This window comes from Brachionichthys hirsutus, chromosome 7, assembly GCF_040956055.1.
Source record: "Brachionichthys hirsutus isolate HB-005 chromosome 7, CSIRO-AGI_Bhir_v1, whole genome shotgun sequence".
Taxonomy (NCBI): domain Eukaryota; kingdom Metazoa; phylum Chordata; class Actinopteri; order Lophiiformes; family Brachionichthyidae; genus Brachionichthys; species Brachionichthys hirsutus.
This window is the reverse complement of record NC_090903.1, coordinates 10,042,734-10,066,442: the sequence shown is the minus strand read 5'-3', so window position 1 is coordinate 10,066,442 and position 23,709 is coordinate 10,042,734. Positions and strand designations below refer to the sequence as shown.

Genomic DNA, 23,709 nt, shown 5'->3' with positions numbered 1-23,709 from the left:
TGCTGGATGGCTGCAAGCATTTCCATGAAAATCACTACTTAATAAAGAACGGAGATTAAAAATGTAGAAAGAGCAACAGTGGAGCATCTAGCAGCAGCTCTCGAAAATGGTTTCTAACAAACATTTCAGCAGTAATGTCCAATTTTAAAACGCCAGAAACCCATAAACTAAAAGTGTAATATAGTGATCTATTGACTTGGTTAAAGAGTGCTGACCGGTTATAACATGAATTAAGTTTGATATTTTGTGTCAGCTCTCCACAAGAAAGCAACGGGGCAAAGCTGGCATAGGAACAGTCAAATATATGGCAACAGGAATAAAATATGGCCGACAGCTGTCCAGACAACCCATAAAGATCACACTTCCAACGCTCCAGTGAAACTTTCCTTCAGAAATGGTGTTTTACAAGATGGTTTAGTCACACTCAATTAATACAAAAACAAAGAACAGTGGAGACAGAAATACACGCGTTTCTGAAGAAGATGAGACAAACGTCCAGGAGGTCAAAGAGGAATCAACATCAACACCACTGCAGAGGCCGACGCCAAGATTGATGATGATTTTACAGACATTCATCCACAGATGACTTCTTGGTCCCCCTGGATGAGTGATTACTGGTGTTCTAGGTATGCTGGAGAGCACAGTGTTATATTATAGTTAATTAATTTATGTTGGACCTGATTGATGTGAATGTTTTATACTTAAAGTCAACGAAAATTGGATACAAGTTATATATTATACATTATATTAAATACAATTTCACACCTGCTCATGATAGCAGTTCCATGCTGTATTTATAGTTACAAAAACATATGTAAATGTCAAGTTGGCAGTGCCAAATTCTGATGACAATCCCTGGCCATATCCCTGGTCTTAATAGTTTAACCTGAACAGTAGAAGATCTTCTTTCCTGGCTTTTTTTTATCTTAGACGTGACCTCACCCTTCGCATGACCGTTGCAATTCATGCTTGGGATGATTTATCCAAATGAGGAACGTACTAAGCACCACAACAACAAGCCCCAGCAGCTGGAGCTGTTTTGCATAGAGATTGGGAGGGTCCAGATGGGACGATGCCATTAGTGTTTGCCTCTGAGCATCCCGCTGGCTGGGGCTCTATATGCAATAAGCCATGTAATGTTCTCAGACTTCAAACCAGGGCTGCGGCTTGAGCAAAACCTCACACGAATAAATCAGATAGAGCAGCAGAGCAATAAGCTAGCAAAAATAAAAAATGGTGTGACGTCCTGATATTAAATAGATACTTTATAATAGAAAAAAATGTAATACTTTATTAAGTCACTGAGAATATTTAAATATCACTTGTGTCCTGTTTAATGACCAGCAAAGGGCAACGCCAACTACAGTATATTAACAGTACATTAAATTCGACTTTATAAAGGTTTGGCTTGGCAGGAGTGAAAAGAAAAAATATGACAATTTTCGCACTTTTGACACACACTCACACACACATAGTTTGAGGGATACATATTATTTTTCACTTCAGCAAACAATTAAGTACAATGTTATTGGTAATGGCAATGTATTCCTATTCTTGCCCTATTTGCTTATTCTATTTAAGCTCTTTATCCATCTATACTGCTGTGACTGTAACACCTGAATGTTCCATCTCGGGGAATAAAAAAAACATATCAGATATTATGGTGGATGTACTCAATCTATAGGTTGTGTTTTGGGCTTCAGAATTGATTATATTATTATTGTTACATGTGGTATACTTTGCCCGGATTCTTCTTCTTGAATATGTTTGGTTAGGGCTGGAAAAAAACAAAACAACGGTCAGCAATTTTGTTAGGAGTGAAAGAGTTAATAGTGAAGCTGAAAGAATATGAAGACCTGGATTCAGCTGCTGAAAGGCAAAATGATAGAAATGTGATTAGGAGGAAATGTGTTCTCTCCTTCTTGTTTCCTGGACAGCTGGGCTCTAAACAGATGTGGGTGGAGTAGAAAAGTGAAGCATGTGTGATTTAGATCCAGTCGTTTGACTGCGCTGTCTGAAAAAGGGTGAATTAAATGTTTTTAATCTGTCAGTACAACAACCTGTTCAACGTTTCCCTCTATTGCTATTCATGTACCGGTAAGGAAAACTGTAATCCTGCACAGTTTGAACCTCAAGGGAGCCTGGCAAATGCTGACTGGCAATATAGACTGGGCTAAACCTTGTCCAATATTATGATTACAGCTACTTAGTCCACATCCTGAGTAAGTTAAAAAACTTTTAAAGAAGTTGAGCAGAGTTTAGTTTTGTGGTCAGTGGTTCCATAAGACAATAGCTAAAGCCACAACCCTCTCTAGTGGAGACTTCATACAGACTTCATGATGGGATCATGACCACAAACACCGAGTTCAGATGACTCAGAACTGTTTGTCTTGACATGTTTTTTTTTCCCGCCAAAAGAAATTCATGAAACATTATGTTTTAAGTGGCGCTAACAGCTGTAACCAAGTTTATACTATGAGGTATACAGCCATGTAGCCAGCAGTCGATGTCTTAACCCAGAGCAAAGACTAACAGGCGGCGTTCAGGAGACTCTGTATCAAACCAAAGTCTTTATATCGAGGAGGTTTTGTGCATCACACACTGACAAGAAATGGTTACTCGTGCATGAGGTGCACAAGGCAAAGGCTTTACTGCTTACGTTTTATTTAACCAATATTTTACCGATACAAACATACATGGAGTGATCATCGCTGTCTAAGTTATGTTTGTCCGCAGTAAATTTATCTGCCATCTGGAAACCCCATTAGCTCAAAGACCCATGGTTAATCATAGATTTTTGACATTTGAATTTTTTTTTAATAAAGTTCCCAAATGACCGAAAAAAACAAATCCCAATGTACATAAACAGTAAATCAAGCAACGAGCAATGGCCTGCTATAAGATAGTATGACATTGGTATAATCCTTAATCCTACTCTCTACATATTTATCAGTGTGACAAACAGACCTTAAATTACACTGAAAAATCGGACCTACACTTACGATTTCGAGTTTCTCTGCAATACTGGTGAAAAACATTTCTACACATCTTTCAAGGCTGTGAGAACCACAGATTCAGCAGCGCAAGGAGGCTTTTTTTTCATAGCCTGAAATGGTGAGGAATGCAGTGGTCAGCAGTCCTGCAGATATCTGACACCACTGTTAAGTAGAGCAGGGGAAAACCTCATTCATTTCCAGCTTCTGTATTTACTAGCAGTGGATCCAGTGTCAAAGCGCAAGGGGAAAACGTATCCAGGCCAAAACACACGCTTCCAGTTTTTTTATTAAACACTGGGTTTCAATTACCTGTGTGTGTGAGAGTTGATGTTGACCTAAGGAATAACCTTGTGTCCCTCACCGCCTCTGAATGGATCCCCTCATGGCTCGAACGAGGGTATAGCCCGCAGTCTGTGTGCTCGCCGCTCATTTGGACACACAGTAGTCGTTTGAAAGACCACCCTCTCCAATGCTGGAATCACTCAATGGTGAATTATTGAGTCACCTCAGCTCCACAGACCGATTTCTGTACCGGTTTAGTACCACAACATGTACTATTAGCACTTCTCTTGCTCATTCCATGTCTGCGTAGCTCAGTGAAAAGATGCAAGACAATACAGGAGTTGTTCAAATGCAAGTCAGAAACCTCCTATTTCAGTTTCAATATCTTAAGTGGCAGTGAAAGCTTCATTTCCTGAGACAGTCATTAGTGCTTCCTATGGTAAACTGAGAGGACGTGGACAATGGGGATTACAGTACTATGAGAGCATAATGTGTCTTCCATCTGGTGCTGCAGCTTCAGTTTAAAATAGGCATTTAATACTTGGCAAGGGTCCTGCAGCATGCCTGTGGTTCATTGACAAGCATTGTGTAGTTTGCTTCTTTTATACTTGTTAAACATGTTCCTGCTGAAACGGCACATACCAAGGGAGGAAAGAGAAAACAACTTAGGACAAAAACTGCAAACTACACCATTATGTTTCCTCTGTGTGTGTGTTTTATCTGCATTATACAATGCACGATGATATAGTAAAATTGTGTGTCTGTTCTTTCAGGAATTATGCTCTAAATGTGATGTGGGAATTCCAAACAGCAGAAAAACGTCCCGATATTGGGATATGAGGATTTGGCCATATCAAACATCCCTCTAAAGTCACGTTAGCCTCTTTGTGACTTTACTTAAACATGATTAGGCATAACATTTATTCTATTCTTAATCTTATCCTTAGCCATAAGCACAACGTACCATTGCAGCTCATCAACAATTATTATTGCAGGTTACCTCAGTATTTCTCAAACATAATTTATTAGTGAATGGAAAGTTAAGAGACCACCAAAATTGATGTATTTTGAGTGTGTAGTATAGAGTGGAACATGATCATGTAACCAAAACTCGAAAATTCACTGCAATGTATTCAAGGTGACAGAAATTTCAGCACAAGATTTTACGGCTAACAACCTATGTAGCCTAAAGTGGCTAAATCTAATTCTAGGATTTACCATTTTATAGATTCATGAAAATTATATAGGATTAATCTTTTACACAAACCCTATCTCGCTACTGCAACTGTGTTAAACCCATACATATTCTTGCTTCTAGCATGAACATAAAGACATTATTGGTATTAGCACATCTTAATCTGCCAAGATTAAACTCAGTTGCCTCCTAGGATCAAAGTCTCTAATTTGAGTAAAAAATGCGTAAAAATAAATAAATATATATAATAAAAATAAGAAAGGGCAAATTTGTACATTTAAGATTACGGTGTTAGTAAGTGACTCCTTAAACTCTTGTTTAAGTAGATGGGTAGAGCTGAGATACAATAAAAGCTGCACATGGGTGGTGCCAGGGGGTCTAGAGGGAGAGCTGGAGGATGATGTCAACTGGCCTCCCCAAAACAGACATTTCTGGAGTTCATTAGTCAAACTGTAATTCATAGAGGCTGATCTGGACGGGTTCAACCCTGTCTGAGAGCGATTTTCTACACAACACTGGGCACGACACCACAGACACTGCCCTTGAGGTGCAGGCAGACCAGATGTGCAATACGTCCAGAATTAGCTGCAAGTCATTTTCCTTTCCTGCACACTGCCTCAGAAGAGGGCAACATTTGACGACAAGGCATGCTAGCTTCAATTTAGTTAACATCTCTATACGCTAGTGTAAACTAAGGAGTTATCCTGGAGGATCCATTAAGCCACTATAATGAACCAACCTCTCTGAACCATTAACTTTGGCAGGAAATGTCTTTTTCCATTTTCTCCCTGAGTTCCTCCCTCCACTACGCTCTCCCTCCTGAGCCAGCATCTCCCACTGGCAAACTCTCATAAAACAGCTGCAAAGGGAGTGAGGATGGAATTAATAATTATATAACAAATTTTATATATGGCTTTATTTATTTATTTAGTTTTTGACAATAATAAAATGCCATTACACCTTGAGATTGCATTTATTGCAAGGTGTTTTAAGGAAAGACATTGTTAAATAATTTTTATTCCTGGAAAAAATATGAATGGTCAACCCTACTATAAATGACATAGAAATCAATATGAATTACAGCAACTACTAAAATGCAGGTCAACATACAAAATACCGCCATGGCTCAGAAACAGCCGGCTGGAAAAGTCGAGAAACTAAGCTCGCTTACTGGTCTGACCTAGATTCACTGGTCCTGTTGAAGGCATATATTATCTAATCCATGGTAAGGAAGAGCTGATAACTGCACTGGGCACCAGCCACAGCCACAGCTGCAGTTTATGGTACAGTAGCCTTTACAGAGGACTGCGGCAGAAGATTCCAATTCTAGCGCTCTCCCTGTGCTTCTCTCTTAAATATCTCATATACAATCTGCAGTGAACACAATGCTGATACCATAAACAGAAATGTGACAATGTGCAGATATTTTTCTCTTGGTGCATCCAAAGACTCTGCAGGGAACCCACTGCACTTTAACTCTGGATGGCTTTAAACCTACTCAGCTCTGCATTGTGCAGCTCAATCTGTCAGAAACCCCTAAAGTGTTTGTACTCCTAAAACGGAGTGGATGCTAAATCACATGAGCTCACAAATCTTAGTGCACACTTGTTACCATTGGCAGAGGGCTATACGGAGTGATGTCACCAAGACAAATGGAGCAAATGGAGCTGACCTCCATTGAAGGAGGTGTTAAGTTTCCATTTAACTGCGAGCTATGCTGCTGGAAAAAGTCTCTATAGCATGATGTACACTACAGCATGAGGTGGCTGGAGTTACTGTGGAAGTGTCAGTCAGTGTATAATAGAAATGCTAAATGACCTTAAATTGTATTTTCAGAGATCTTATATCTACTGTTTTGCTTTCTACAAAGTCTCGACAAAAAACAACAAAATTCAAGCAGAATGAATGAGCTGAACCGATTGTAACAAAACAGTACATGACATCTGATGAGTTGATGAAACAATGGCAAAACAAAAAAAGCTGCTGTCCCTAGTTAATGCTGCAATATAACATTCCATTTGTGAAATAATAGGAAGAATGATATGCAAAAAGTAAGATGCTTTTCAAGCAATGATAATAAAAACTTGTGCACATGACTGATTGATGTACGTATATCACAACTAAATTCCAAAAGCTGCACTTGCTTTACAAACCTATGCACTTGGTTACTTTTTTTTCTTCTCTATTTGGGGGGCTACTCCTCTGGATGTGTGTATGAAAAACATTTCACCCAAATAATTTTTTTGTTTGTTTTAAATTGCCATCCATTTGCACAAGAACAGTGTTTACAGCACTAAAACACAAACTTTTGTAAGCAGGTCCCACAGTGGAATCTTTTGACAATGTCATGCTATCCTTGACATGTAAGTGGACAAAGTGCATTGAACACAATGATGACAGCCTCGCTTCATACATGCCTATTATGGTTCCTGATACCTTTCTTCCATGTTTGCAGAGCGCAAACAGCCTACCGGTACTATGGCCAGGGCAACAACAAAAACACAGAGTTGGACTGGACTGTCCTTTTTTTTTGTTTTTGCTGAAGTCTGTGATATTTTCTGTGGTGTTGACTTTGAAAACTTACACTGTCACCTATTGCCCTGGCATGCATACCACTGCATTTTCAATAGGCGTTGGGAATCCATGTTTACAGGGATCATTTAGAAAACTATGCAGCACGAATGCTGAACTTTTGAAAAATGCAAAGACAGAACTTCTCAGCAAACACTTTGTGTGGATGGGGCATATAAAGCACAGGACCACACAGCTCAATGAAAAGGGGGTCTCATGTAAGACCCATGATGAAGAGAATAGCCTCCTCTCTACTGATCCCCAATGAGTTGAAATCATACTGGAGTAGGCAGTGAAAACAAACAAACCTGAAGGCAAGGCACTTGACACTTCAAAGCGTTCCTACTCTACAGACAGCCTTCCTTGAGGCCAGTGTTGGAAGGCGTTTACACTCACACCCATCGTGAAACCCTTTCCTGGTTACTTCTTTCTCTTCCATCTTCCTCTCCCCATTCTGCTGCTGAAGAGACCCATTACTGTTTACTGCCTGAGAGCACCACCCTTGGACATCACACTGGGTCCATACATCTCCAATCAATCTTGGACTTCACACGGCACATTTCTTTCAAAATAAGGCTGATGGATGATTTGGCCACTGAAAATGAGAAGCTTTTTCGGATTGCTGTCATAAAATCCGAAAAGCTCTCTGAGCAGATCTCAAATATACTGTACAATTCAGATTTTACATAAACAAAGTGTCCTTTAGCTTTCTCCACCCACATTAGATGGAAGTTCCTAGAAGTACTAGCGCATACTCCTAGAATATCATGAAGCTGCTGACTGACCATTGCATTTTGTCAAATTGATTCACATGCATCCTTAAACATGATCTTGGCCTTGTTTTGCTCTTTCCAGAGGCTAAACAGCTGACTAAGGACTCTCTGCAGCTGGCATTTGTAAATCTAGCATGTCTTGCTGGTTTTCCATTTAAGTGAAGTGGAATAATTAATACAAGTCTGGAATACATTCCTTTTGCTAGAGGCAACATTCTGGCCCTCATCCTAAACCAACAGTGGAGAAAAAAGAAAAGAAAAACCAGGGCTGACTGCAGGCCAAAGTGAGCCTCTAGATGGGGCTGAGTAACAGCTAGAAAGCAAGGGACAAAGGAGGTGAGGGAATTCATTTGAATCATGAAATAGCCTGCTTGTTGTCCGACATATATACACAATGCAGCCTCCATGTTCCCACTCGAGTTATATTTGCTGTGTATTTGTTTAGATTACTCACCGCTCTCACTCTTTTCAATGACGTCGACCACCTCGCCCACTTGAAGGCTGATTTCTGCAGGCTCTTGTTTCTTGTAGTTGGCCACCACTACATACTGTTCCAGGAGCATGGGATCCGAAGCATCCAGACCTGGGTTTGATGGGAAAAAACACGCTGTCAGCCAGCTGCCAGCCATAGGTCCACGAGAACGACTGCTGGGCACTTGTGCCATAGGCCACTTTGTCTGTAGGGCTCAGCCAATCGCAATATTCACAGGGCTCAATGCATCTTCCCAAGAGTCTAGCCATAGAGCTGCATCCCCCTCCAGCCCATCAACGAGGGCAACGGGAATTCTACAAGACCAGGAAAAGACTCTCCCTCCAGAAAACAATCAAGCATGCAAGTGTAAAAAATCCATTCTGTGTTACTGAAGGTGCCTCATCCTTATTGTCCAACAAAGCTGAAATCAGGTTCGGAGGTCGTCATATTGACGCACTGGAAACAGGAGCTATTAATAAAGCAGGGTAGTGATAGAAAAGTGAGCTAAATCCAACTGGAGACGGGACAGTAGAGTGGGAGAAAGAAATGGTTTCCCTTGGAAAATAAACCATCTGCTAAAAAGCCTCCTTCTCCTCAGTTGGGGCTGGAGCTGGAGGAAGAGTAGGGGGTTGTGTACACCAATCATAAGAGTCAGCACTAGAGGCCTTAAATAGAACCAGATGAAGGGGCTGGAGCTGTGCTCGGAGGGATGGCCTTCTGTCTCATGAAACACTAGAGCTCTGACTACAGCGTGCAACACAGCCAATGAAAGCCTTCGTTTCTGTACTTCGCTGGGTTAACCATATAAACGCCGGCGGTGACTTAGTTTTAATGTCGGCTTTCCTACCTCGGCCACTTCCACTGCTTGACTAACATTTGGTTTATTCTAACTACAGGATCAACTTCTGAGAACAGAAACGCACGATTTAATGTGTGAACACAAACAAAAACATGCAACTTGTTGCGTGTTAACAGAGCCAGGCTAAAGTTGTGGTCATGGTAAATCCTTGAGGGGAGTATAGTGTATGGGTCTAAAGCAGATCTAAGCATGTGTCAGATGGAATCCAGATGCAAACACGGCAACAATTAGTTCACAAATTAACAAGAGGTTCCCAAAAATGCTCCAAATAGAAGGAAGCCCCTTCTCTATACTAGATATTATATGGTTTTACTCTAATAATGCTACTAAAATAGATATGCAGTGTACCTTTACCGTGTGACTTAATAGAAAACGTTCTACAATCACAGTGTAAACCACAATCTCTATTTATGGAGCATTACTTCCTTTACAACCTGCCTTCAGTTGTATTTAGTGAAAGCTTGGCTCACATTAGCAACAAATTATAATCTCAAATTAAACTTGTGGTTAAAACCGTTTCTGGGGGGGGCGGATGAGGACAGAAAATAAGAACAATGAATCCAACAGCTGGAAGGGTTGAGGCATATATAAGGAATGACTGAGAAACATCTGAGACTTTGTGGCAGATCTTCAGACTAAAGATTAATATTTCTCTATTTGGATTCTGGGTTTAAATTTGAAACGTCAAGCAGCTCAAACTTAAGATGAATCGAACAACTAGAAATGCAGAAGCGTCTGACACTGGATTACTGTGGTTTATGATGCTTCATGCAATCTGGTTATTGCGTTCTGTCAAAGTCGGGTGCATAAACTGGAAAGATTTCAATTCTGGATTTTGCCTTATTGTTCTTAAAAGTAGCACTATAATATGAGAATGGTTAAATTAAACACTGATAATGCTGGCTCAACAAGAGCATGCAATTCCTGACTTGAACATGTTTTGCTGAAACAATTACATTTCTCATAAACCTTAAATGCTGTCAGCTGATATTGCATATTTATTGATAAGAAGTATCTTTCCAAGGTATAATTTCTCAGCTAAGAATACTATTCAAAGGCTCCTTCTTCTCCTTGCATATTTAATAATACATCTGGTTTTGAAATAAAATTAAGATCTGATTAAACAAGTCCCTGTAAATATGATTTCTTTGACAATGTCTGGAAAAAGAGAAAAAACAAATAACTTTTTAATAATTTATATAATGCACGCATAGCCAAACCAAGATTGGCAGTTCAAGTGAATAATAAAAAAAAAATTACTTTCATCATCCGTGATGATAAAATTATATTGAATTGATTACACTAAAGTAAAGGCAAAACAGATTTGGAACCTGAGGGGTGGTGTTGACGTACAGCTGATGCAATGAACACAATTTCAGTTCATGCAAGTTCAGTGCCATATTTTGAAAACAAAGGTAACTTTAGAAAACCAAGCCTGGATTGAGGGAACTAAAATCTGGCAAAGTGGAGGCCCTTTGTTTGGCTCATCAGCAGCAGATGTGCAGCTCGAAGTACCTCAAACTGCTTTTCACTCTACTACAGATGTACTCATGTCATTGAATTAGTATGTGGTCTAAATGCTCATTTAGTTGGAGTTCGAACCTCCACCTTATCAGGCAGGGATTGAAATGTTTAATATCCGACAGCTGGAAGGAAAGGAAACAAGCAACAAAAGAGCGCCAAACTACAATTTTCCCTGTGAGTGACACCGCAGCAGGAAGCTGTCAATAAATACGTGTTCACATGTGATTGATTTCTTATACCTACAGCGCTGGTGCCCACTGAGACAGACGGTCACATATCAGAGACAGAGCAGCCAGTGTTGGATCTGCTCCATGTGGTGAGGGGCTGAGCTTGGACTTGGAATAAGAAACATTTCAACACTCGTGTGTTTAAGCTTGATCTATGAAAGGAGCAGTGAGCAAAACAAGCAGAATGCCTGTTTAAAGCTGACAGGCGGCGTCCAATGAGTGAGAAGTCGCTCACACTGGGTGTGCTGTTGTCCACAAAGATTTGGACGTGCTCATTTCGTTAATGATTTCCTTTTGCAAGTTTAAAATCTTATCCATCTACAAACAAACATGCAGACCTCCTGCCCCCCCCCCCCCCCCCCCCCCCATCTGACACAGCTGAACAGATTAACCCTCTCTCCTCCCAACAAGCATGCACACACAGAGCATGCAAACACCCACATGGACACACACCCTGCAGGCCCCCGGAGACCAGCAGCTCAAATAAAGACAGCGAGTCTGCACACATAAACATACTCCCTCGGTCTGTGCGCAACACTGAAATGGTTTCCACTTGCCACGTAAACCTCCTCTCCTCTCCAGCTGCTTTTCACATGCACTACACCCCTCAAGCGCTCCATTTCTTTTCCTCTCCCACTCAATTTCTGACTGCGTCCTGCTCATCTCCCGTCCTCATGTGGGAGAAGATTATCGATAATGCTTTAAAGATGATGTGAATTATAAGAAATGTATTTGTGAAACTCCTCCCATTGTCTTTCTTTCTTTTCTTCTCTCTTTTCTGCATCTTTATAAAATGCCACCGCAGTTGAAAGATGTTCTATTTAGGGTTAGATCAAACAGCACTCCCAATTGTCTGACCGTGACCTGATGACCTCCACATCAGCAGTCAGCTGATGGCGCTATACATCAGACCATAGTGATCTCTGCTGGTGACATAGACTTCAACCTCGTACCATGGGGGCTCATGAGAGGAAGTCGCAGAGGGAGGAGGGGATTTGAGATATGGCCCAATATAAAAAAAAAAAAAAAAAAAGTTTTTTAACTATGTTACATAACTGACTTTTAAATCACTTTTTTTCCCACTTATCTCCATTACTCAGAATCGGTTGGGGGAACAACAGATAAATTACAAACGAAGTTCAAAACACAAACACTTAAAAGTGAGGTTTAAAAAAAAAAAGAGAGAGAAAAGAATTATGACGGTTGCGAAAGCATTTCTGAAAATGGAGCTATGGAGCTGAGACCAACAGCGAGGAGGGATCATCTATGAATGTGTAGGTAAACAGAGTTCCTGGTTGAAATTCTGACCGCCTGCAGTTCTGTGGTGAACGGCTACATTCTGCTGCTTAGGACAGTGGATGGTAGACCTGCACCATGTAATTACGGAAAAGACAAGCTGCAGCTACAGCACAAATGTCACCACAGACTCGCAGCACTTCATCTGTTGTCCAGCTTGAAATAAGGAAGACCATTCTTTCAGTTGCATTAACCACTAATGTTCGGCAGGGGGTCTATGGTGAGGGCTGAGGGGTCACGTATAGAGGATCCAGACAGTATGTGCTCCGAAGCGAGGCGGAGGTTATGTAATGTAATCACCGGCGTTTGTCTGTCTGTCCGTCCGTCCGTCAAAAGGTTATGGACGGATCTGGAAGAGATTTTCATGAAATTTTGGGAATGTTACCAAGATACAGATGATTACATTTTGGTGATGATCTAGATGAGATCCTAGATTGTGGATCAGTTTGAAATTTTCAGTAACATTGCAGTGAATGGAGTTTCATAATTTGTTCCTCAATATCTCGGTTGATTATTGACCAATGTTTATGGAATTTGACACAGTCATGTAGGGTGGGGATCTCTAACTTACCACCGAGTTTTATCCGGATCTGATCCAGAATGGAGTCAGTAAAAAAAAAAAAAAAAAAAATTGAAAACCCCATTTACAGATACAAAAGTCAGTTAAAAATACACACCAACTCCGAATCAATTTTACTTTTCATGGTTGGTGTTTAAAGATACCAAGAACAATTTATAGCCTTTGAATGATGATCCAGATCACCGTGTGGACGGTTTAAACCTAATTAGGGGGGGAATGAGATGCTCGGCGGAGGTCTGTGCTCTCTGAGTCTTGACGATTTATTGTAACTACACAACACACATGTTAACACGTTTCAACCAAATCAGTCAAAATACACACCAGTTAAAAAGTTCGGTCCTTTAGCACAAATTTTCAAGGTGGCTGACGTAAACTGGAATCTAATTTCCTGTTTTAAACAGACAGAATGTAGGCTGCCACACACATGCACACACATGCACGCACACACACGCACACGCACACACACGTAGCTGAAATACGGCAATTTTTCCATTTCACTGTGTATCTGGAATCCCATGTTACGTAAAGCCTCAATATGAGGGAACATATAATGACATTAGGTCGGGGTCTTATTTCATTTGGTGGCCACTCCAGCACAGCCTTCTCTCAAAGTGGATTGCCCACAGAAAATTGACTTACAAGTCATTTACTGAGACTTTCTTTGCCCAGTTATGTCCTGTATAACTGTGGCAGATTGCAGGAAGGGTGGCCACATGCAACTCTGCATCTCATTGCAGGAATAACGTGTAATCTAGTCATGTGTAGATATTCTGAAACTGCATGCATGCCCAAATATACAACACTTAAACAGCTGTTCACTAAACCCTTCACATACTTTCCCTGCTGCCTCCTACGCCCATATCTCAATGCTTAGCTGAGCAGCTTAGCCTTTCTGTCTTCCTTCCTTCACCAAAGAGGTGATTTCTCCTGTCTTACACTATTTTTTACAAGACGGGGGGGGGGGGGGGGGGGGTTCTGTCCGTTTTTTCGGCAAGATACAGAAGTGTTAGGTCTGGATGGACGATCACACAACATGCGGCCTTCAGACAACTCATTGTACTCATGTGACACTGTTATGATAGACAGCTTAAAACGGACTCCAAAGTGTTCCCAATTATTAATTCATTAATGATTTCCTGGATTATCAATTCACTGCGTGGCAAATAAAATTGTCTCAAATGCCATTCTCAATTTTCATCCAGGACCAAAATATAAAATTCATTGTGATGAGAAAGAGAATCCCCAAATCCTCTGATTTCAGAAACTAAAACTGGCATCTTTGCTCGAAAACTAACTAAAACCATGAAGCACTTATAAAAACAATCGTTGTGACATCCAGAAAATTCATCTAATTTCAAGCCGCACAATGTGAAACCACAAAATAACAAATTTCACATGTGGCGCAGTATGAACTAAATGGATTTTATTGTGGAGAATCAGTGTTCCACTTTCCACATTCAGTGAATATTAAATATTCAAATTTAACAAAGCAGAACAATGACAGTGGCACTTAAAACTCGCAACATCAATTAAGTATGCATTAAATATAAGGAAGAGATCAGGCAAAATACGCCCTTACCTGACTTACGTTTGCCGGCGCTTCCGCAGTCCCTGGAAAGGAAGCAGCAGCGGAGAAGCATGGTCAGTATGAGTGTGTGTGGGAGACAGGTCACGACATCAACACGGCTTGATCATTCCAGTAACTCGCTGCAGCCCATTATATGCCTGGGACCATCCTAATGTTGTTGGCACAGCAGCACCAGCCAAACCCTCACTGGGAATGTGAGCAGAACTTGACCCACAACCAGAGGGAGGGAGGCACGGTGGGAGACAACATATGGGGCGTAGGGGCGTGTCAAGGCCAGTAACAAAACAAATATCGCCATATATTTTTGTCGCCAGTGCATGTCGGCCAAAATGGTAGCTATCTTGCATTTGAGGGCTGATGCAGCTGCCTCTGTTCGACAAAGGGGCATTTATTTGCCATATCGTCTTGATGAGTCCCATTCATGTTCGGATGTGAAAGCATCCTTCTGTTCCATGCATGGGCAGCAACAAAACACAAAGGACGAGCATCGTGTCAAAGAACTCACTCTGCACTTTCAGGCGAGTCGGCATCACACAGCAGCGGTTTGTCATCGGCTGTGCCCACCAGCGCTGCACGGGTCGGCGTGAGCTTTTGGTTTGGTGTCTTTATTAGTCAGACTGAAACTGATCACCTGCCTGATTGCAAACCTGCCGCTGTTGTTGGCCCTGCCAAATGATGCTCTTGTTTTTTTTAGTTTGACGGAAATTAGTCATTTAGATGTGGAAGCAAGCAGCAACGGTTAAAAAGGTAGTATTCCTTTCAGTTCATTCAGTTGAGTTTAACTGCACACGTGTCACTGTAAGGCAGATAACAAACTGTTATCCTGCACACCCATGATGCATGATGTGTACGGTTTAGGAGGTGCTGACTGAGCTACAAGAGCCCACTGAGGTAAAGCGGAGGTTTGACACAGATGGGAGCAGACACCTGGCTCTCCGGGGAGACCAGCAGCAGGACTGGAGCCACGGCCAGTTAGGAGTCCTCGCATAAACCCTGTCAAACAATCAGTTGCAAGTTCATCTGTTTATCGTGTGACGTTAACAAGAAGCCTTACAGCTTAACTATTTAGTGATTCTCTTTAGTGTAAAAACGTTATGTTCTTGGGTATAAATCAATTGTTTCACATTTTCTAGGACAAAGAAAAAAAGGAGAAAGGAAACAGAAAACTACAAAGGAATCACCAAAGTTCAAGTGAAGCAACTCTTCTTGCTGAATCAAAACATTTCTACCAACGCTGTGTTCCTCTGATACTTCAGATAGTCATTTTTTTTGGCACAAGGCTTCTCTGTTTCCAGATGCACAAGCAAATACAAACTCGGAGACATATCCAATCACACATGTTACAGCTTACAGCGCAGTTCTGCGTCATTAAAAACATGAATGATGCACATAATTCTGAATAAAAGCAATTAGAATGTGAAAACACAGCTAAACAGGACAGTGATACCGTAAATGCAATGTTCACATTGTATCTTTAAGTAATATTCATACTATGGAACTTAATTAAATAACTTCGGACGCAATACGATTAGCCAGTTGTGTGTGCTGAATGAAGACAAATGTCTAGTTTCTGTGAAAATAACTCAATTTAACCAGATCACGGCGGGGAATGAAGCACCATGCATGACGTGAATAGTTCTTTTTGAAGCACAAGGTGAGTTGTAGCGTGTCTTTCTGAGATGCAACTAAATAATGGGATAAATTACAGTGTTTCTGGTAATGGGTTGGGTACTGTTCAAATTAAGACATTTGGACATTTTTTACGCATTCCTTGATTAGTTTATACAGCCTCCTGTGTTGTCTAGGGTGGAGATGAAATGGAGACAAGTGCCATAGAGGATTGGGGTGAAATGATGGGGATAAAGTAGATGCTTGACCTGCGCCGCTATCCTGTGGCCCTCAAGACAGAGCTGGAATAATATTCTCCCAGGAGGAGACTGAGCACACAACTCTGGCTCTGTGTGCGTTCCACCCATCGCTAGAATAAATCAAATTATTGAGGGGTCGGAAAGGGAAGCAAAAATATCTCCAAAAACATTTAAATGGTTACGGCTGTATAAATGCAACGCATAGATACAATTCATACAGTTCTGGTTTTATTATGCGAATGCCGGGAGATGAGTTTGGACATACAGATGGACTGAACATATTAAAATCCAAGCCCTTAAGAGCCCAGCTCATTCTTTGAAGAGGAATTTGTGTAATATTAGTCCTTTATTCACATTTATCAGCCAATCCAGTGAACTGAGGTGTCTGTAGACATTACACAGACACTCCTACCTGACTTTAGGATTAACCTCTGCATGCATAATCTCCAGTTGAGGGTCCACGGGTCCACGGGTCACTGAACAGCAGCTCATTATGAAATGTGCAGTAGATGTTATTATCTTTAAGGAAGGTAAAGAACGATTCTTCAAATCCTAACGGTAAACTCAAACACATGGTCCAAAATCTGCTGCAAGGCCTGATTATGATTACGCAATGACATCAGGGTGGAAGAATTTCTGTTTGACCCTGAATCAACCATTAATGACTTCCCTTGCGGGGAAACAATGATGTAAAAAAAATCAGCTTTAGGTTGTAAAGAAAGTTTCAAACAAAGTCACTGTTTTTTTTTGGGGGGGGGGGGGGGGGGGTGAGGTTAGGGGGATTAGGGGGACAGACATGCAGCAGTTATAAATAAATGAAGAGTCATTCTTCAGCAAATGACGGCAACGTGCTACAATGCCTTCATTTCTGTGTGTCTGTTGGCATCCTCATGAAAGGAGTGCACGGTAGCTGTGCTATATGGTATACACATCTGTAAGACGTTTGGTGTCAACAAAGTGTGTGGTTAGAGTCGAAGAAAAAGGAGGGAGGCGTCTTTTCTTCGGAGACGCTTGCGTGATCTTGTGACAGACAGCTTTAGATCAGCCGAAATATGAAACAATATGAGACAACTCGTTAAAATAAAGAACATGTTTAGACATTTTATTGGTGTCATGTTATCGTATATTATGTCTTCAGGAGAGTTTTGTGAGTTTAACTTGGACTATTTGTAGAAACAAAGTCAACAGTCTTATACTTATTGGCGGCGTGAACTGAACGCTGAAAGTTAACTCCAGGAAGCTCTTATATTGAATTTATTTTCCAGGAGATATTTCTGTCTGTGGGTCGAGCTCTGAATTGCTGATGTTTTTTTATTTACTTTGAATGCCGAGTCAGGAACCTCCCCACCGGGTCACATGTGCTCAGACTCACAAATCTAGAGGTAAATGTAGAGCTTAAAGTATTAGACCACATTAAATAATAAAATAAAAGTGAGTTAATGGGTCAATTTCAAATCTGCATAGTGGTCAGACTCACCTTGCAGTGTTGAATTGGGTTATTAGATTTAACTTTTTCCAGTGTAATTCATCCCCATAATGGAAATGTATCACGTATATAGTGTATAGTATAGTGTCTATTTTTCTTAATACATAAGACTTCCAAAGTTTCCTTCTCCCTGTAAAATATTCACTACTGTTCAGCATTTAGTCTATGAAAAGGTTAAATAATAATAAAAAAACATGACTTTAAAGTATTAGGTCAAAGATAATCTAAACTTTAAGAATTCTAAAAAGAAAGATTAAAACAATAAAAAATACCAATGACAACTGTTTACTCTTTTGTGTAAAAGCACAAACACAACCTCGCCCACATCAGTGCCTTTATTCTGACGACTGGCTCCCTCTTGTGACGGAACAACTGTGTGCAGTGACATCTCTTGACCATTATGTGGCAGTATCACACGATGACTTGACGTAGCTCTGCTGCTGATGATTATAAGAACATTAAAATGAATCATGTGCAAAGGAAATTATTGGCTGCATAATTAATCACTCTTATACACACATATTGGAGCAACAAAAACAAATGCTGTTTATAGACTGTATGGACTGTCATTATGTTTATGGCTTGATACTTGTTGAACTATAACATAAGGAGAATTATTCATGGCATAAACTTTCATCTTTATACTCTGTGTTATACTTGTCCAAAACACGAAGAAATAGTTCAACAAATCAGGTGTAAATACAACCTTATGGCCGATAGCCTTTCCTGTGATCTTGTGAAACAAAAGAATGACACCAAAGGGTTTTCTGAGAGGTGAACTTTGAAAAGGTAAAAACATTAAATTTAATGTGACACACTTTAAGTAGCCAAGGAAAAAAAAAAAATGAAACAAAATCTTCTAAAAGCAGCCGGCCTGTAAATACTCCCACTCTGACTTTTAACTGACGTTGACTAATGACTGGTCTGAGCTTTATCTGCTCCAAGACTTGAACTCCCGCTCTCTCATGACACTGCAGAGCTTCACAAATTTGGGGATCGGCTATGACCTCCCAGAAGTCCTCGTTAATAAAGCACACTGCCTCTCGACCGGACTGCATCCATAATCTCTGAGACAGAACAAAGCCGCCGGCTCATGATGGGTAAAGGATCCTGGAGAATCCTACAGGCTTTGCTATCACGGGATCATGCTAATGCTCACAGATATGGATTTCAAAGTGTTCAGTATGGTTATACTCACTCTGCGGGGGGGTTGAGGTCCTCCAATTTGGTCTCAAAGAACTTAAGGACCTCCTCGCTTTGGGAAATGTGGGAAGGAAGTTTCATCAGCGCCTGTGGGGAGAAAGACGTTGCAACAAAAGCACAAATTTAAAGGTTGCATTTTGGAAAAAGGCCTCTGCCTGGCGGTTGGTGAGTAAGCAGCTTGTAACAGCCGGTCATTATGGAGTCAGTCAGATGAGAAGAGCAGGCACACAAAGAGGCAGTGTAGTCATGTGTCCACCGTTTCGGCTGCACGCATTCAAAATGAGACGCTTCAGCCCACTGGACTGGAACCACAAACGATATCCTCATCGGAACAATAGCAACAAAGAAATCTAATTTACTCATCCAAAGTTCCTGTAAATGAAAGCTGCTGCTATTCTTGGCGAAGCACCTGCCCTACATTCCCTCCTCTGGCCTACCGAAGAGAAGTAGGTCAAGTTGCAGTCTGATCTCACCGCTACGCCCTGAGTCTGCTGAGTCATTCTTATTCTCTAGACCCTGTGCCCCCCCCTGTTCCCCCAGTTCCCTTCATATTGGCTTCTTGTTTACACGAGTGCTAGGAAATGACCGGTGCAGATAGAGCGGTTGATTTCCTGTTGCAGCTGGTGCAGGGAGATGAATGTTGAGGCCCGGCTTCCACATAGAGTGGACGATGTTCAGAGAGCATTTTACACATCCAGACTGAGCACATTATGAGATGCATTACGCTGCCTTTGTCTTACTTTGCAGTAATTATCCAGGTGCTTCAGCCTCCTGACGGCAACATCTCGAATGTGACTTCTGCGAAACAAAACTTTACCTGAAGGGGAATAAACAGAAGAAGGTCAAAAATCATACATCTAAATAAATAAATTCCAATACCATAAAATTTCAGATAAACGGCATTCCAATGAAAAGGGAGCTTCCTTCATAGCAATGAGTAAGACTTATCTGATGGTGGAGTTGAAGTTTATTACCAATCTATGGAACACTCCTTGTTCCCATCTGATGATGAGAGGCTTAATCTGGCCAATCAAATAGCAGTATTTAAAAAATGGGATTTAAGTTACCAAATACTCGTCATGGAGGTTATTACACGTAAATGAGTATATTATTAACCCATTGCCCTCTTTTTTCTGAAAAGGCACATTTATTTCTAATATATTTCTTACATACCATCTTTTTATCTATTGATGAAATATATATATATATGTATATATAAATACAGTACCTGTATATCCTCTTTCTTTAACTGGCCACACATGTATCTACTGGAAAAACCTTTCTTGGACTTTGTCTCTAGTTTGTTTTCTTTTGGTTCTCTCATTGAGCCGTTCCCCCCCTTTGTTTGTAGCTCATTATATTACAGATCTGTGTGCACGTCCAAATGTCATTCTTTGATGCATTGAAATAGTAGGATAGGAAAGAAACCAGAGTAAGTGTGTGTATTTCAGTGAATACACATTTTAAATCTTTCATAACACACAACTAAATGTAATTTTGTTGTGCGCTGTGTGGCAATGTGCAATGACAATAAAAAGCTTTCTTTTTTCTTTCTTCTCCTTAAAAAGTCTCTTTGACTCCATAAATGAATGAGGCTAGTTGATAAAAGCTACTCGCATCCTCATTTTATGAGCCTGCCTCTTTACTACCAGCGTCAAAATGCAGGCAGCCCAATAAAACTTGGTGTATGCTGTTTACTGTCACAAACAGCATACAAGTCCCCCCATATATGGCTTGCAGAGAAATAAAAAACAGCATTTTGGAGGGCTTGAGATGTACAGTGGTACTTCTACTTACGAATGTCCCTACATCCGAAATTTTCAGGTTACGAAGTTTCTGAATGGGAAAATATTGCCTCTCGTTACGGAGGCGTTTCAGGCTACGAAGTCAAAAATAGCTGCTCGTAGCTGCTCTGCCATTGGCTATCGCCTAAAATCTGCCTGGCAACCCGTTGCGTATGCGTGTATCCCAGCACGCTATTCGTGTCCCCCTCGTGTCACCCGGAAAAAGTGTTGACAAGTCGGGCTATTGCTCATTATGATGACGTCTGCCTCGCACATTTCCGACGGATTGTCAAAAGCCGGCAAAAGCAGACGTCATCGGATCAGTTTTTCAAGAAACGCGAGGCAGAAAACACCGCAAAGGACCAGTAAACAAAGAGGACAAAAAGTAACAGCTAACAGGTAGATTAATATTTTAAAAAAATATCATAATGTAGCGTCCGTCGGACGCTGGAATAAGCACACGACGGGTAACTCTCTGTGTGTGTGGGTGCCGCGAGGAGGAGGAGGAGAACGGGAGAGCTACGGGAGCTACGCAGCTCTCCCGTTCTCCTCCTCCTCCTCGTGGCACCCACACACACACACCGCCCCTCCTCCCTGGATGCCTTTGCGGACTCTCTGCAGCGTAGGAATAATGAACACTCCTAAAACATGAACCGTTACAATACTTTTGCGGGGCTTGGAACGGATTAGTGCATTTACATTCAAAATGCGTCTCTACTTACGAAGTTTTCACGTTACGAAGCTAGTCCCGGAACGGATTAAATTCGTAAGCTGAGGTACCACTGTACCAATTATCAATCAAAGGCTTTCTTCACTGCTGTGGCTCACAATAGGTTTATCAGATGACTTGAGCCCTCTCTCCTCCCCTCCTACTGCGATCGCAGACCACAGATTGATTTGACCTGGGCAGTGGAGGAGGACTAGCATGCATTGCTTTTGCATGAAAATGCCTGAAAGCCTTTTATTTTTTTGCAAAGAACCTTTTGCTTTCTCTTGGGATAGATTTAAAATCGATGTGTACGGGTGTTGTGCATATTATAATGGTTGATGTTGTTCACCTGGTAAGAACGGTATAATCCTCTTTTTGGGGTCCTTCTGTCCTGCTTCAATTGGAAATTTGTCAAGGATTCGCATCTGGAATGAGGTAGAAATGAACAAATGAGAGTTGTGCAGAGAAACTCAAAAACAAGACATTCTAATTGCTATGAAAATTGCAACAGAATTTCCCTCTGGGATCAATTAAAGTATTCTGATTCTGGAAAACACAGATGCCACTATGAATGGCAGTCAAATGTTATCTTGTAAATGTTGGAGGGTTTAAGCAAATGAAGACTCTCTTATCTACAGAATGATAAGTCAAAGCTGAAAGTGGGGCATAAAATCAAACAAAGTGGGCTCAAGCTGTCCAGGAACAGAACAGCACCTCCTTGTTATGGTACATGAATTCAACATGGTCTGTAATTACAGAGAGTCTGAAATGCTGCGTTGCACAGCAACGGACAGTTTCACACTGATCCCTGAGGCAGTAGACAGGATTACATCAGCAACATTTATCTGGAACAAAATCAAAGCAATTTCCACTTAAGGAGCTCAGAAAGACACGAGAGGAGGAAACCAACAGTTTGGTGTTCACACTTGACACCGGAGACGATTAAGGGACTGATTTATTAGAGATAGGGGAAGAAACAGACGGAAATAGATGCTGCGTCAAGTCTTTAATGATGACAGATTACATCAGTTTCCCTGATGGCAAACAGGTTCCAGTTAGCTCTTTGAGTATATCACACCAGTACCATGATCTCACACAGAAGCATTCCACAGTAACAGCCATGCTTATGCAATCTGTTGAACAACAGACACTTAGAGTAGGGATCAACCGATAATCAGCCGGGCCGATTATTCGACATTCGATAAGAAATCAATTTAGGACTGGGTTATTATTTTTGGCTGTGATGCTGCCGCGCCTTTCCGCCTGCAGTCACGACTCTGTCTTCAGCATTATCCCACCCACCATAGCACCATCTGATTGGTTACACACACAGCCACAGCACGGGTATAGCAGCCAATCAGCAGCAACTGCTGTGCAGAACCAGTCTCGGTCCAATCCCAGTCAAAATCAGCCAGGTGGAGTAACAGAATCAAGTTTGGATGGTAAAGTTAGATCAACTTTCTCGATCTGCTGGAATTGCCACCATCAAAAGGTGGTTTGGGTTCTCCTTGTGTGGTTCTGTCTTTTCTCCACAAAAATTGCTGCTTTTACTGAATTCTTTTTTTTTTCTCTCTCTGGTATTTCCCCCTCCTATAAAATGCACACGGCTAACACGATCTTTCTTTAGAAGAAGATGACCGTGATTATTGTGGTTTAAGGGCAAAGCAAAAAGGGCTGAGCATGAGGCAATGGTTAACCAAAGCTGGTCTTAAAAACACAAATCCCACTTATTTACGTTGCTAAAACTGAAGATGCATTAAATAAAAATGCAATCCAGACGGTTTTTCTTTAGAATACTGTGGGAATAATACAAGGGCAGTAATTTAAAATAATCCAGATTCTCTGATATTGCACCGGCAGCTGTATTGTTTGTCTGGTATACTAGGCTGCACACTCATCATGTTATCGGCCTCACCAGCTGGATGTGGCCAAATACACTCCCCTAAGATGGGAACAGAAACAACCTGGGCTGAGTGAGAGGTTTCTTATTGGGAGGTTACAACACAACCCCCACAACACACACACACACACACACACACACACACAACCTGCCGACTCACCTGAATACACTCAAGCTGCTTTCAAAACTTTTCACATAAACCTTTAATTCGGGGGTGTCTGCACAGAATTGGTCAGTGCATTGCAGAGTCAGTCAAGTGTTATGAAATAAATGCATACATGTAGCAACAGCTGCTCTGATGTCATCGTATTTTTCATGCATTCAATAGTCAATGTCGTGAATAAATGACAGTGTTATGAGTGTAAATTATGGCAACAGGAGAAACCCCAAAAAATG

General features: G+C 41.1%; 1 protein-coding gene across 1 annotated transcript in view; it reads right to left on the bottom strand.

Moving 5' to 3' along the window:
* Positions 1 to 23,709, bottom strand: part of LOC137895537 (SH3 and PX domain-containing protein 2A-like) — a 39,169-nt gene that overhangs the window by 8,795 nt on the left and 6,665 nt on the right. The window contains exons 3-7 of the mRNA XM_068741014.1: positions 21,763 to 21,838; positions 19,661 to 19,737; positions 18,916 to 19,007; positions 14,355 to 14,386; positions 8,272 to 8,400 (exon numbers count right to left, since the gene is read on the bottom strand). Of these exons, the coding sequence (XP_068597115.1) occupies positions 8,272 to 8,400; positions 14,355 to 14,386; positions 18,916 to 19,007; positions 19,661 to 19,737; positions 21,763 to 21,838 (406 nt within the window). The remainder of the gene's footprint in view (positions 1 to 8,271; positions 8,401 to 14,354; positions 14,387 to 18,915; positions 19,008 to 19,660; positions 19,738 to 21,762; positions 21,839 to 23,709) is intronic.